The sequence below is a fragment of the Lutra lutra genome, chromosome 1 (genome assembly GCF_902655055.1).
Source record: "Lutra lutra chromosome 1, mLutLut1.2, whole genome shotgun sequence".
NCBI classification, from domain to species: domain Eukaryota; kingdom Metazoa; phylum Chordata; class Mammalia; order Carnivora; family Mustelidae; genus Lutra; species Lutra lutra.
Genome location: NC_062278.1, coordinates 160,874,231 through 160,889,060, shown reverse-complemented (window position 1 = coordinate 160,889,060; position 14,830 = coordinate 160,874,231). Strand labels below are relative to the sequence as shown.

General features: G+C 40.1%; 1 protein-coding gene across 5 annotated transcripts in view; it reads left to right on the top strand.

Moving 5' to 3' along the window:
- The window catches only part of ANO10 (anoctamin 10), a 236,493-nt gene that overhangs the window by 40,217 nt on the left and 181,446 nt on the right, over positions 1–14,830 (top strand). For 4 of the 5 annotated variants that reach the window (XM_047742204.1, XM_047742185.1, XM_047742175.1 and 1 more), the window contains exons 6-9: positions 1,807–2,376; positions 3,828–3,883; positions 5,584–5,658; positions 7,582–7,764. In XM_047742204.1, coding sequence (XP_047598160.1) covers positions 1,807–2,376; positions 3,828–3,883; positions 5,584–5,658; positions 7,582–7,764 — 884 coding nt within the window. The remainder of the gene's footprint in view (positions 1–1,806; positions 2,377–3,827; positions 3,884–5,583; positions 5,659–7,581; positions 7,765–14,830) is intronic. The other variant, XM_047742195.1, reaches the window with a different exon arrangement.

Here is a 14,830-nt window from a genome sequence, read left to right as displayed (position 1 = left end):
ATTTATTTATTTTTTATTTAAACATTTTTTTAAAGATTTTATTTATATATCTGACAGAGATTGCAAGTAGGCAGAGAGAGAGGGAAGCAGGCTCCCTGCTGAGCAGAGAGCCCAATGTGGGGCTCGATCCCAGGACCCTGGGATCATGACCCGAGCCAAAGGCAGAGGCTTAACCCACTGAGCCACCCAGGCGCCCCATGGCTTACTTATGTTTTTTAAGCATAAGGATTATTAAGCTGTTAGATTTTATTATAAGCATTGCTATCCATATTTCAAGGGCATTTCTCTTTTGATTTTGTTCAAAGGAATCCCTCTAAAATAATTTTATTTCCAATTTCCATTCCTGAAAACAGCTACTATAATATTGTCACAGTAAATAAAAATCTGTTTTTAAGATGAAAATTTGAAATTGCATTTTGAATTTTTTCTTGAATTCTTTGAAAGGAAAAGTTCATTTTTTTATAGTTCTAGGTAATACACTAGTTGTTTTGTGTTACACTAATTGACATTTGTGTGGCATCTAGATGTAATAAATTTAAATATTGCCTCTAGGACTTGTAGGTGATAGTATCCAGTAACTGCTTAGAAAGTGAGGGGAAAAGTGAGTTGAGGGTGGAGGCTGAGCATGGTTGTGGTGGAGGGCGTGAGACTTTGGGGAGTGCTGGGACTGGGGATAGCAGGTGGGGCACAGGCAAGTCTTGACCTTCCCCTTAAGATCAAAAGAGGGAGGTCATGTGATTTTGGAGACCAGGACCATGAGCACCTTTTTTGTAGTTGTTGTTTTTCTTTTTCATTTTTTGGATATCCTCTAACCTGATTCAGATTTGAGGTGACCTGATCATACCAACTATTTTATCATGTTCGTGGGTTAGTTGGAAGAATAAGGATAGGGGGAAATAGCTTATCCCAGTTTACTCTGACCTGTCTGCATAGACTGATCTGACACATTATCCTAAAGTTTTAACTGCATGAAAAGAACCAAGAAATAATAACCCCATTATTGTACCTCCCCAGCCCTTGCATCACACCCTGGTCCCGGTGCAGAATGCTTTTACAGCCCAGGCACTCCCCCAGGTAGATGCAGCTGGCAAAGGATGGAGTGTTCGAGAGACCCCTTTTGAGTTAGCTCATGTTGTGTTTACAGAGTATTTAACAGTGATGTTGCTTGTCCCTTCTTTCGCCCAGTTCTTATATGAAGGTATAGATAAATGTCCCGTGGCTGTTCTAGAAGTTAATGTGTAGAATATTGTTTTATACTTTTGAATAGCTTTTCTTCAGTGTATTGAATCATTTGCCATGGCACATTGATGAAAATTTATATTTTTGGACAGTGGGAACAGATACTGTGGATGGAGTCTTCTTTGAAAAGAACATCTATAGCTATGATATTAAAGTGAGAGAAAGGTAGAGAACACAAACCCCCGAATTAAAATGGCTCATTGGCTATGACTGAGTTTAGGCTAGGATCATGGATATTTGAGACAAGCCCCAAGCTAAATTTTTCTTTGGGAAGAGGGCATCCATCAGATAAGGAAGTAAAGAGGAAACAGATCCTGGGTGCCTTTCAGAGCAGCCCCAGCAACTATGGCCTGGGCTCTAAGCTGGGGCAAGTATTGGGCTGGATCTCCAGGCAAGTGGGGTCTTGGTACTGCATGGAAGATAGATTTACCATTGTACACTGATTGGGAAATGAGAGTATTAAATGATCCCTCACTTAACTACAAAAATAAGTAAGTTTACTTGAAATGGTGAAAGTCTTTGGTAGTCTGTACTTACGGTCTTTTTTTTTTCCCCCTTTCATTGTAGACCGTATTCGTGGCTACTTTGGGGAAACAATCGCTCTTTACTTTGGATTTTTGGAATATTTCACTGTTGCCTTAATCCCTATGGCGGTCATTGGGTTACCTTACTATTTGTTTGTGTGGGAAGATTATGATAAGTATGTGATCTTCGCCTCCTTCAACCTGATCTGGTCCACAGTGATCCTGGAAGTGTGGAAGCGTGGCTGTGCCAGTATGACCTACAGGTGGGGGACACTTGTTATGAAGAGACAGTTTGAGGAGCCCCGGCCAGGATTCCATGGGGTCCTGGGTATCAATCCCGTCACTGGTAGGGAGGAACCTCTCTACCCCAGCTACAAGAGGCAGTTGCGCATTTACCTGGTCTCTCTGCCCTTTGTGTGCCTCTGTCTCTATTTCTCCCTGTATGTCATGATGATTTACTTTGACATGGAGGCCTGGGCCTTGAGTCTACACGAGAGCAGTGGATCAGAGTGGACCAGTGTCCTGTTGTATGTGCCCAGCATCATCTATGCCATTGTGATTGAGATCATGAACCGCCTCTATCGATACGCTGCTGAGTTTCTAACTTCATGGGGTAAGACGTGATGCTTGCATTTATGTCTTATTTGCCTATAGGAAATGTTGCTTGGATCATAGGATTCCCATCCCTGCTGCTTTGCAAAGCAAGGAGATGTTGCTGTGGGCTCACTCTAGAGACATAAGGAGGAATTCATCAGCTTTGTGGTTTCTGATGCTCTCACCTCCTGGTTATCGTGGCAGTCACACATGAATGTTGGTTACTGCACTCCAGGTGCCCTGCTAACTCTTTGTCCGTGGTACCTCATTTTCACCTCCTCAGGACACTATGAAATGGAAGTTATGTCACCATCTTAGGGATAGAGACACTGAGAGTTAAACAGTGTTTGGGCAAATTGTCGAGCCAGTCTAATCCACACCTCTCTGTCTAAAACCTGTGATCCCAATACTATAATTTTGTATTTTTTGTATTTTTTGCTGGGGGTAAAGTAGATTGAATTAACTTCAGATACTTTGGCTAGTTGTACTATGTCTGGTGTCTGAGAGCTGATGGTCTAGTGGTTTAGAGCACTGAGGACTGCCACTGGCCTTAGTAGAGTGGATACTCTTGTGTATATATATATCTGTGGCAAAAGGGGAATGGGTATAGTTTAAAAATTGTTGTGACTGGCCATTCACTCTTTATTTATTCACTCAAACAAGCAAATATGAACTGTTATTCCTTAGGAAGAAGTCTGTATCTTAACTTCATGGACTATAAAGATATTTAAGTTATTTTTATCAGTCATTTAACAACTACTATTTATTGAGTGCTTTCCTTCTGCTGAAACTGGACTGAAGTTTTGTATTACTTCTTATCCTGACAGTGACGCTGGGAGGAGGGGGCGTTAGCAGTTTTTGTAGGCAAGGAGGCTGAGTATCCCGAGGTTAAGTGACTTGCCCAAAGACAGACAGTGGCTGAGTAGCTGAGTGGGGTTCCGGTCCACTTGAGCGTAACACCACCTTTCTGCAGGGTGACACTCCTCTTAAGAATCTTCTTTGTTCTTTCACGTGGCTGTCTCAGGGCCTGTCCTGTGTCTCCTTTCCCTAGCTGGGGATGGAGATTTGAGTTGCCCTTTAAGTTAATCCTTATAAGACACACATATGGAAACTTTACTGCCCTCTTTAGAGGTTGCTCTGTTTTATTTATTCAGGGTCTTTTCCTGGGTGGCTGTCTATGGGATCATTTGCCAATTCTTCCCACATTTCTTCGTTGCAGTAATACTTTAAAAATAATTACAGAACACAGTGCTCTCGCAGTACCATGAAAAATGTGTCCCAAGTGTACTTTCTTCCTGTGAGATGTTGTTATGGGTTAAGTAGTAACTGTGAATGGCATTCTGGCATGTTCACTCACGGAGGCTCTGTTGCCTGAGGTCTCTGGCTCAGCTCATCTGCCTTCACCCCACGATGGCCTCCCCTACTGTGTGCTTATGTAAGAGAAATTTCCTCTCCTTTCCAATATTTTAGAGAATCACAGATTGGAATCTGCCTACCAGAATCATCTAATTCTGAAAGTTTTAGTGGTGAGTATAGTTTTTATATACAAATCCATTTGAATTTTGAAACCTATGTATATTAGTTAATAGTTAGGAGGATAAATAGGAAGCCTGGCTTCTAATTTACGGTATCGGATAGTTACTATATTTTGTATAGGCAGGGAAGGATTGATTAAGTGAGTTTACATATGCATTCTGTAGTCTTACTACCTATGTATGTGTTGTAAGACTTCAAGTATAGAAATTGGTAGTATAGCCAATTTCTAGTTATTTAAAAATCGAATTAACGACGTTATAGACATATTTCTGTTCTCTTCCTCTTGGTGACTTCTTTGTTTCACTCTTCAACAATTCTTCCAATTCAGTTCAGTGATGGACCATTACATTTTTTGAAAGATGTACTGTTAGATGGACCATTAATTTTGTGAAAGAAAATATTTGTGAAAGAAAAAATTTGTGAAAGAAATTTCCAAAGTCTAAGATTTTTTCAGCATGTTTTAGGAGGAAAGAAATGGAGAGAAGGCTTGGTGTAACCTGCTTGCTCTTTGTGTAAAAGCTCACACATTATGCCTCTTTCCATCATTATAAATGATGAATACCAGCTTGGAAGCCCCTCACTTATCAGGAGGTTATCTTAGCCACTAGTAACATAAATGAGGATCAATAAAGGTGCAGAAAGAGTCCTCTGAACTCTCAACTGTACATTACTCTTAAGAAAGGGTTCCAGAGAAACAAGTTTTTGTTCCAGCTACAGAAATCATTCTAAGCTTATTGATCTAGTTTTTCAAGCTTTAACAGATTAGAAGCTACTGATAGAAAGGTGTTTAGGGGGCACCTGGGTGGCTCAGTGGGTTGGGCCGCTGCCTTCGGCTCAGGTCGTGATCTCAGGGTCCTGGGATCGAGGCCCGCATCAGGCTCTCTGCTCGGCAGGGAGCCTGCTTCCCTCTCTCTCTCTCTCTCTGCCTGCCTGTCTGCTTGTGATCTCTCTCTGTCAAATAAATAAATAAAATCTTTAAAAAAAAAAAAAAGAAAGGTGTTTAGGTTTCTGGAAGGAGGTAAACTTAGAGAGGCAAGAGTGGTAAGGAAATAGAAAATTTTTCATAAGTAGGTAATAAAAATTCAACAGTTTTAGCAATTTGGACATTAGAAAAGGTCCAAGCAGTCATACATACCTAAAAAGTCTATGAAGGCCTCAGGCTAGCACTGGAAATAATTGATAGTCCAAATGCCAGTGTTGTCTGGCCATCCTGGAATCTCTCTGTGGCAAAGGGGAGTGCCAGGCTTGCAGGAGGGAAGCACTGCTAGTAAGGACTCTGGAAAGATCCTCCTTGCCAAGTCCACACGACTCTTCAGATGGACAGGGGATACGGTGAGGTGGGGTGAGCAGGGACTGAGCCCTCCCCGGCTATCTGGGCTGCTGGTTGAGGGTGGGAAAGGCTGGTGTGTTGGAATGTAGTGGAGATGTGCTGGAACTGCCCTGGCCTCCCAAAGCAGTTGTCCTCCAGGCTCTAGGCAGGTACCAGAGTCCTCCTTTGCTCACCCTGGTGTTCTTTCCAGAGTTTATGGACATTCTTAGGGAGGAAAAATAGGGAGAAACAAGTCTATGCCATCTTGTCAGGACTGGAAGTCCCCTCTTCACATTTTTAATGCTATATTTATAGTTTTGTTGAAGTACTGTAAAAACAGTGTGAAATCTTGCTCTCTCTCTCTCTCTCTTTCTTTGACAGTTCAACTTTCTGAATTGTTTTGCCTCGCTTTTCTACATTGCCTTTGTCTTGAGGGATATGAAGCTGTTGCGTCAGGTGAGTGAATAGCAGAAGGTATCCACCTTACAGGTTTTAGAGGTGCTTTCTTATATTCAGGGAATGTGATTGTCTTCACATTATTATTTTTACAAATAAAACCTTACATTTTGTATCTTTCTAAGCCAACTCTAAATAAAAAACCATTGCAATTGCACTGTATATCATACTCAACTGAAAACACTTGTAAAATTAACCATGTAGTACTGGAAAATAAACCGTTCACCTCAAAGCTTGTAAAAGCAATTCTAATGAAGAAAATGTATTCCTTAATTGAAATTCTGTGTGTGTCCCAGAGTGAGGGGTGATTGATAGGACTTTAAATACATTTCATTTTGAAATGAATAAGTTGTGAAACTTTAGAGACCAGCAGATCCCATGCTACTGCTGTGTCTTTTCTGCAGTGTTTAAGAACACACATTTACTTTGGTGTGTTGCCATTCTTGGACCACAAATGCCAGGGAATGATAAATTGAGTACAAATTATTGCTATCTAAATTATCTTTTTTATAATTGAGCCAGCTATCAGTAAGTGCTATTCCTTCTTGGTTTTAATATACTGTGGTTGTTAGTAAAAAATATCAAAAGCTTAGGCTTCATAATAGTGTTTATATGAGAACCTGGGATCATTTTTTAGGAAATTGTATAATCAGAGACAGAAGATTTTGTAGTTATGGTTCTAACAGCTTGCATAAAGTAAAATTAAATGCTGTGTTCTTAAGAACACTGGAAATAAGTCAATCAGAGAAATATGACCTCACTGATATGAGAAGTTTGAGAAACAAGACAGAGGATCATAGGAGAAGGGAGGGAAAAATGAAACAAGATGAAACTAGAGAGGGAGAGAAACCATGAGAAACTCTTAATCTCAGGAAACAAATTGAGGGTTGCTGGAGGGGAAGGGGATGGGAGGGATGGGGTGACTAGGTGATGGACATTGGGGAGGGTATATGCTATGGTGAGAAAAAAAAAATTAAAAAAAAACATTACATATATCGCTACTTTTTTTGAAAATTGAAAGTTCAGAATAATACATTTTGAAATTGGTAAGTTGGATATACATACTGTCTTCTGTCCTGCCTTTAGTGTATTAGTAGGGTATGACTTCTCATTTGTAGTACCTTAGAGAGTCTCCTTTTTAAATAGGAGATAAAGGATGGGGATAGGGGAGGACTTTTTAAATAATATAATTTTAATACCAGCAAAGGTGGTATGTGATGGAAACACTCCTGTCCATCTGGGGTAAGTAGAAATTGACACAGCATTTCAGGAAACTACTTGGGCAGCTTTGCCAAGAACCTTAATCCATCCCTAGTAGATCATCAGAGATTGGGCAAGGAATCATGGTACACAGGTATCCAGGGGGCGGTATTTATAGGAGTGAAGGTTGGGAATAATACAGTCAACAACAGTCTATGGGCTACTTGTATTTTTACATGTGATTGGAAAGAAATATCCTAAGGTGTTAGTTAGCATGGTTGCATCATGCATGTGGAATTATGGGTGACTTTTTCTCTTTTCTAGGTTTTCTACAAGGAGGGAGGATATATTCGCTTTATAATTTTTTTTAAGTTTTGCCAAACTACTTTTTTTTTCAAAGTTGCCAATATCATGTAGATTATTATGTTGTACAAGGATGAGATGACAAAAAACACAATTTCAAGTAAAATTGTTCCCCTGCCAACTCGTAATTGATTTATTTCTTATTATAATCTTATTTATATTACAACTTTTTTGTATTTTAGTATGTCTTAACTGAAAAAAACAGTAAATTGGAAACATTATTCTAGCACCTAGCTTTTTCAATCCTAGTTTTTATTAATAGTGTACTATTTGTTGAAGATTCCATTTTTATTTACTGCATGATTATACAGATTCCATACAAGTTACATTGTTAAATTCCATTTGTGTGTTTCTTTTTAGAGCTTGGCCACTCTCCTTATTACCTCCCAGATCCTTAATCAAATTATGGAATCTCTTCTTCCTTACTGGCTCCAAAAGAAGCACCATGTGCAGGTGAAGAGGAAGGTGCAGGCCTTAAAAGCTGACATTGATGCTACATTATATGAACAAGTTGTCCTAGAAAAAGAAATGGGAACCTACTTGGTAAGTTTGAATATTGATGAATTAACCATTGACTCAAAGGGAATGACAGTCATACACTGAGCACAACAAATGTGTATACGCTCACTGTCTCAGATGTGGCCACTTTCCTGCCAGTGTCCTCACCAAGGGCTATGCTAAAGCTTAAAAAAAGCTGGAACTGGGCATTGAAATGTTGCTGTATTCCATCTGAACGTATGCCTACCAGCCGCAGAGGGAGTTTGGCCGTTTCTGTCGCCGCTCTGCAGAGGCTTGAGGGCCATTGCTGCAAAGATGCTGGAGCCTGGGCGGGATGAGAAGGCTGTGGAGAGGCAGCACTGGCTGGCTCAGGGTGCTGCCGATGCCCAGAGGAGACTGAAGCCTGCTGCTGAGCTGGAGGGCCTATCTGCAGATTCATTTCTAGCTTAAATTACTTAATGGCATGGTAAATATGACAGAGAATGTCTGAATTCACTGGGGATCTGCTGGCAGTGCGGCCGCTTGTAACAGTGAAGCATCTAGCTCCTGAGACCCGTCCATACATTCATGGGCAAGGGGTGTTGGGCCCCGTCTGCCCCAGGTCACTGTTTTTGTATCCTACACCTCCTTCTCAGCTTGGGACTCTCTTGAGGGAGACAGACCCTGCAGTGGTTCATCAGGGAGGGTCCATTACTGGCAAACTCTCTTAGTCTTGTCTTCCATCTTGGTGAATCGTCTTGTGGGCTTGTTGGCTCACGTGCCTCTCTTTCTGATGTGCATGCGAGTTTTAGTTGATACGTTCATCTCAAGGAGGAGTATATTCTCTCTCTGCCCACTTTTCCCTGCCTTGTTTTCACAACTGTCCCATGAGCTGTTAAGTCCTTAGTCCAGACCCGGGCATTTGTAGCCCAGAGCTGCCACCTTATGATGAACTTGGAGATTTTGGAGAGCCAGTAGGTAGGTAGCACGATGTTGACCCAAGCTGTAGTTCCAGAGCAGCAACTGGCTTTTTTCAGCTCCCTTTCAGGGACAGTGGAACACTGTCCTAGCTCCTGGTTTTGTGCAAATGGCCTTACCTTTTTGGCACTTCATGACATCTGATAATACCTTTATGAAGGAAGGTAAGATAAGCATGGCTTTTCCAGTTATGTGGCACTGGAGTGGGGTGCCTTTGTCCCCTGCCCCACAGATGCAGATCTAGCTGCCACTGTTGGCCAGGCTCCGGCTTACCACCTTGCTTTCTGTTCCATTTCTCACCTATGCAGCTGTTTTTCTAATTTTTGAGTGGTAATATGCCTGTGATGAAAATACATGTATACACACTAGCATTTTCTGTCACTGCTCTCTTTGGGAGAGAGTGTGATTTAGAGTATAAATTTATAGCACACTTGACCAGTATAACACGATTTATGCTTATTCATGAAGTGTCAGAGAAAACATAGGAGTGTGTGTACACATGCACACACACAACACAGAGGCATGTGCACTCAGGACAAGTTAAAGGAACACATTTGCACAGTGGGTTGCCATCTTGCCTGAATTGGTTAAGGGCTAGCTTACTGTGGCCTAAAGACTGTCTAATTCACACTGTGTCCGAATCCTTTCCTTGCTTGTTCTGGGGACTGGTATTTCTGACTATATATATTTTTCGTCCTTCCACTCTTTTATGGAAGACAACCAGCAGTCTTTCCCCCCCCAAGCTCTTTATTCTGTCGCCTCTGCATCTCCTTTCATTTTTACATACCTTTTTTTCCCAGGGCTCACCTGGAGCTCCCACATCTCCCATTTCCCCTTCTCCCTGCCCCACCTGTCAGCAGCCCCCTGTCCCAAACCAAGCAAACCCTCACACTTCTCCTGTTTGTGTCCTGTCTTTCCTGCTCCTCACAGTTTCTTGAAATAATTCTCTATATTATTATCATCTCTACTTCCCTACTTCTCTTCCTGTAATCAGTTAGAATCTGCTTCCATCTCTTTTTCCTCCAAATTATTTGGGCAAACAACATCATCCACTGAAGTATTCCAAATCAAATTCACACTCTTCTCTAGACCAGTTTCTTCTCCTTTTCTCCTGGCTCAGTGAATGATACACCATAATTCAAACAATGTGCCTCTTGCCCCAGCAATTTTAATTCATCTAAGAATTGTAGAATCTTAGACCCTGCCAGAATCTTAGACCTTCCTTTTTTTGGCACTTGATGACATCTGATAATACTTTCTGAAGGAAGGTAAGATAAGCATGGCTTTTCCCATGTTAATAAAAGGCAAATGAAGTTCTATCTTCTTAATCACTTGGCCACTAAATCAGGAACAAAATTAAAGACTCTGCTTTTCCAGTTCGGTCTTCCTGTCATTGAACACAGGCTCTCTGATATGAAGTAAAGGAAGGAGAGCGCTGGTTTCTCTTGCAGTCCTGGGTCTGTGCGTGAACACTGGGGTTGGTAGTACTACTCCTCGGCTTGGTTGCAGGACCCTGTGTGATCTGATACATTTCGCCCTCCTCCTCTCCTATATGTCCCCCTCTACCTCTCTCCACTGGAGTGACAATCCAATATATGTTATTTCAACTCTCTCCATATGTTGGGAGAGAGGGGACATGCTTTTTGGTCACATTTGATCTAGGTCATTATTTCCCATGCACTGATCCTTCCCCTCTTTTCTCCTCACTGACATCAGTGAACTTAGAACTGTGTTTTCTGTAAAGCTCATCCTGACTGCTACATGAGAATCTAAAATAATATTACCAGGTTTTGGGGAAAAAAAACAATCCAACTGAAACACAAAAAACATTGTAAAAGTAATACTTATTATGCACTATGGGAAACTTGGATAATGCAGGACAGAGTAAAAATTAAGGAAAAAGAAAACCTCCATAATGTCCCCACCAGGGGTAATCTGCTAGGGTCTTCTGACCCTGCTGTCAGCCATAGGGCTAAGGCTGAGTCGCACCTCGGTCTGCACTGTGCACCACTCCCCACTCCCGCTCACCTGTGAATAGCCAGTTCCCACCCACCTGCATAGCTGCATGAGTATGAATTTGCACGGTGAGTACTCCAGTTAGAGCAGCATATTGCTGCACAGTAAATGAGCTGCATTCTAGTAAGACAGACATTAAGAAATTTGTTAAAAACATAAACAAGTGTTACTCTTTACGCTGAACGTTTTTGTCTTAGAAAATGTACTTACTTTTCAAGCAGTATTTTATTGTTGTTAATGTTTTTATTTACATAATCAATGAGACTTTTTTTTTTTTTTTTTACAGTTTTGAGTTTTAATTTCAAATATGGTAAACATCATTAGGTAGAACTCCTACAAACAAAAGGCCTTTGGTGTCCTCAGTCATTTTTTTTTTTTAATTTAAGTTTATTTTTTCAGTATTCCAAGATTCATTGTTTATGCACCACACCCAGGGCTCCATGCACTACATGCCCTTCTTAATACCCACCACAGGCTTACCCATCCCTCTACCCCCTCCCCTCCAAAAACCCTTAGTTTGTTTCTCAAAGTCCACAGTCTCTCATGCTTTATCTCCTCCTCTGATTTCCCCCATTTCACTTTTCCTTTCCTTCTCCTAATGTCCTCCATGTTATTCCTTATGCTTCACAAGCAAGTGAAACCATATGATAATTGACTCTCTCTGCTTGACTTATTTCACTCAGCATAATATCTTCCAGTCCCATCCATGTTGATACAAAAGTTGGATATTCATCCTTTCTGATGGAGGCATAATACTCCATTGTATATATGGACCACATCATCTTTATCCATCGTCTGTTGAAGGCCAAGATGACTCCTCACAGTTTGGCATTTGTGGACTTTGCCGCTATGAACATCAGGGTACATATGGCCCTTCTTTTCACTACATCTGTATCTTTGGGGTAAATACCCAGTACTGCAATTGCAGGGTCATAGGGTAGCTCTATTTTTCATTTCTTAAGGAATCTCCACACAGTTTCCCAAAGTGGCTGCACCAACTCGCATTCCCACCAACAGTGTGAGAGGGTTCCCATTTCTCCACATCCTCTCCAATACTTTTTGTTTACTGTCTTGTTGATTTTGGCCATTCTAACCAGTGTAAGGTGGTATCTGTGTGGTTTTGATTTGTATCTCCCTGATGGCTAATGATGATGGAACATTTTTTCATGTGTCTGTTAGCCATTTGTATGTCTTCTTTGGAGAAGTGTCTGTTCATGTCTTCTGCCCATTTTTTGATGTGATTATCTGATTTTTGAGTGTTGAGTTTGAGGAGTTCTTTATAGATCTTGGATATCAGCTTTTTGTCTATAGTGTCATTAATGAATATCTTCTCCCCTTCTGTGGGTTGCCTCTTTGTTTTGTTGACTGTTTCCTTTGCTGTGCAGAAGCTTTTTATCTTGATGAAGTCCCAAAAGTTCATTTTTGCTTTTGTTTCCTTTGCCTTGTCCTCAGTCATTTTTAAGAGTTTAGAGCTTCAAAGACCAAAAAGCTTGAAAACTGTAAATCTAGGATAATTTCCCTGCCTTTTTTGTTTTTCAAGGCATTGGCTTTGGCGCAGCCAGTTGGTCCTCTTGTTTCCTCGTAAGATTCAAGCTTAGCAGTTACCGAAGGTACCATTATTATACCCCATCGGGGGCATGATGTCAGGTTGCCCCCCATGTGGGGCCACCTTGTTCTATCCCTTGATTGACCTGATGATAAGCAGATTGTAGAGGCAGTTTTTCACTTTGTAATGAATCTACTGCTAGATACTTTGAGACTTTCCTGTTTCCTTTTATTGGCACCCTTAAAAAATAATTTTTAATTGGTTGTTGCTAGTACATGGGAATGCTGTTGATTTTTGTATGTTTTATCCAGCAACCTTGCTGAATCCTGCCATTATTTCCAATCAACTTTCTTGGATTTTCATGTAGACAGATATTTCAACTGTAAATAAATAATGACTGTTTTCTTTCTTCCTTCATCTTGATAGTTATTGTCTATTGGGTTGACTAATATGTTCAGTATAATTTGGACAGAATTAGTTACAACAGGAATCTTTCTCTTCCTGATTTTTTTTTCCCCTCATCATTGAGTGTCATGTCACATGTTTCTGGTAGATAACTTTTTATCAGTTGAGAAATGGTTCTTTTCCCCTATTTACTAAGAGTTTGTATTGTGAAGGATGTTAAATTTTATCAAATTCTTCATTTATTTCTTCTTTTGAGATTATCATATTAAATAAAGTGTTTTCATTTTTTAATATTTTCATTTACAATAATAAATTTCCTAATGGAATACCATGTTACACTTAAATGATTAATTCCACTTGGTAAGTATTTTTAAATACATATTGTCATATTGAATATGTCAGTATTTTATTTAGGATTTTGTGTCACTTAATAGTTTTCCTTTCTCGATCGCTGAGAGCAGGGTACCCATGTTATTTATCATGGTAGCTCTTAGCAGGCATTCAATATAATATGGAATAAGGAACAGTTTTAGGAGAAGAATGGCCAGCCTTGATGTCTGTGTGCTGTTTGCTGCCCTCAGTATACTTTTTCTTTGTCCTGTACTCAACATAGGGAACTCTCAGACATGGTGTTGGGCTGGTTTGAGGAGCCAGTGGGATGGATCACCTGAAACCTGAAACCTTTTTTCATTCATTTAATAAATAGATGTGTAAAAGTAGTTATAATTTCATAGCAAGTATTGTTAATGACTTCTTTGTTTTTAAAATTTTGTAAGTTTGTCTTGGTTGGTCCTTGCTAACTTGCAGCTAATAGGGTAGAGTGTTTCTTAGTTAATGTATTTTTGTTTATGTATGCAGTTATTTGTTGAATTTGCATTTTTTTTCCTTCTTGCTGTTGGAGTATGTCCCTGATGTGCTAAATTTACTGGCTTAAGAGTGCTCAGTAGCGTTAAGAGTACTGATAAAGTGTTAACACATGCATACGACACTCACTTGGTGTGTAAGATAGAAACAGAACGCATGGTGTGCTGCTGTGTGGGGTAGGGACTCCCTGGGTGCTGTATGCTAAAATGCCAAGAAGACTTGGGCATGCCTTCTGGAGGCTGCCTAGTGGCACATCCAGGTGGATTTGTCTATACATCTCTGCAGAGGCCCAGCCTTGTACTGTCGGAGCTAAAACATTCAGCCGAATGGAGGCTATCAGGATTTCTTAAGACTGAATTGTGGTAAAAATGGCTTAATAGCTAAGATTTTCACTCTTTCCTAACTCTTGATTTCTACACTTTTCAGAGAAATGAATTGATGCTATATCAGTCGGTATATTTTAAAACCACATCTATATGCTGCAACACAGCATAAGGAAATACATAGAAGCAAATGCAACCAAAGAGTGGTTTAGAAACTACTCACCACTGAATCCCCAGCTGAGCGCCAACTCCCTGCCTCTCTCTGCCTCACCCTCCGCCCCCCGCCTCACCCAGCTCCGGAGGCACCCATGAGCCCTGAAAATAGCCAGAGACTAACTCAGAATCCCTGGGTTCCTGCTTCGTCCACATACCCAGAACATCTGGAGGAAGCACTTTCTGCCATTCCCAGTACTTATGTCTGGGTATTTTCTATTTTAGTGAAATACAAAACAAGAAAAGAAACTGACTATGAGTGGAATCTGACCTACACTAAGCTCAGCTACTGAGCCTAATATACATGTCTTGGTGAAAGATGGGCTCTGAGATACCATAATAATAATTATAATAATTCATTTTAGAATTATTCTATATAATATAGAATATAATATAGAATATTTAATAATATATTAAAATATATACTTATATATTTTTATGTAATTTATCAAATTTACATAATTTATTTATATATTTATATAATTACATATTCTTTTTTAAAAGATTTTATTTATTTATTTTACAGAGAGAGAAGGATCACAAGTAGGCAGAGAGGCAGGCAGGAAGAGAGGGGGAAGCAGCCTTTCTGCTGAGCCTGTTGCGGGGCTCGATCCCAGGACCTTGAGATCATGACCTAAACCGAAAGCAGAGGCTTATTCATCCACTGAGCCACCCAGGCACCCCTATAATTATATATTCTATATATGATCTCTATATATTCTAGATATATTCTATATAATTATATGTTCTATATAATTCTATATAATTACATATTCTATTATATAAT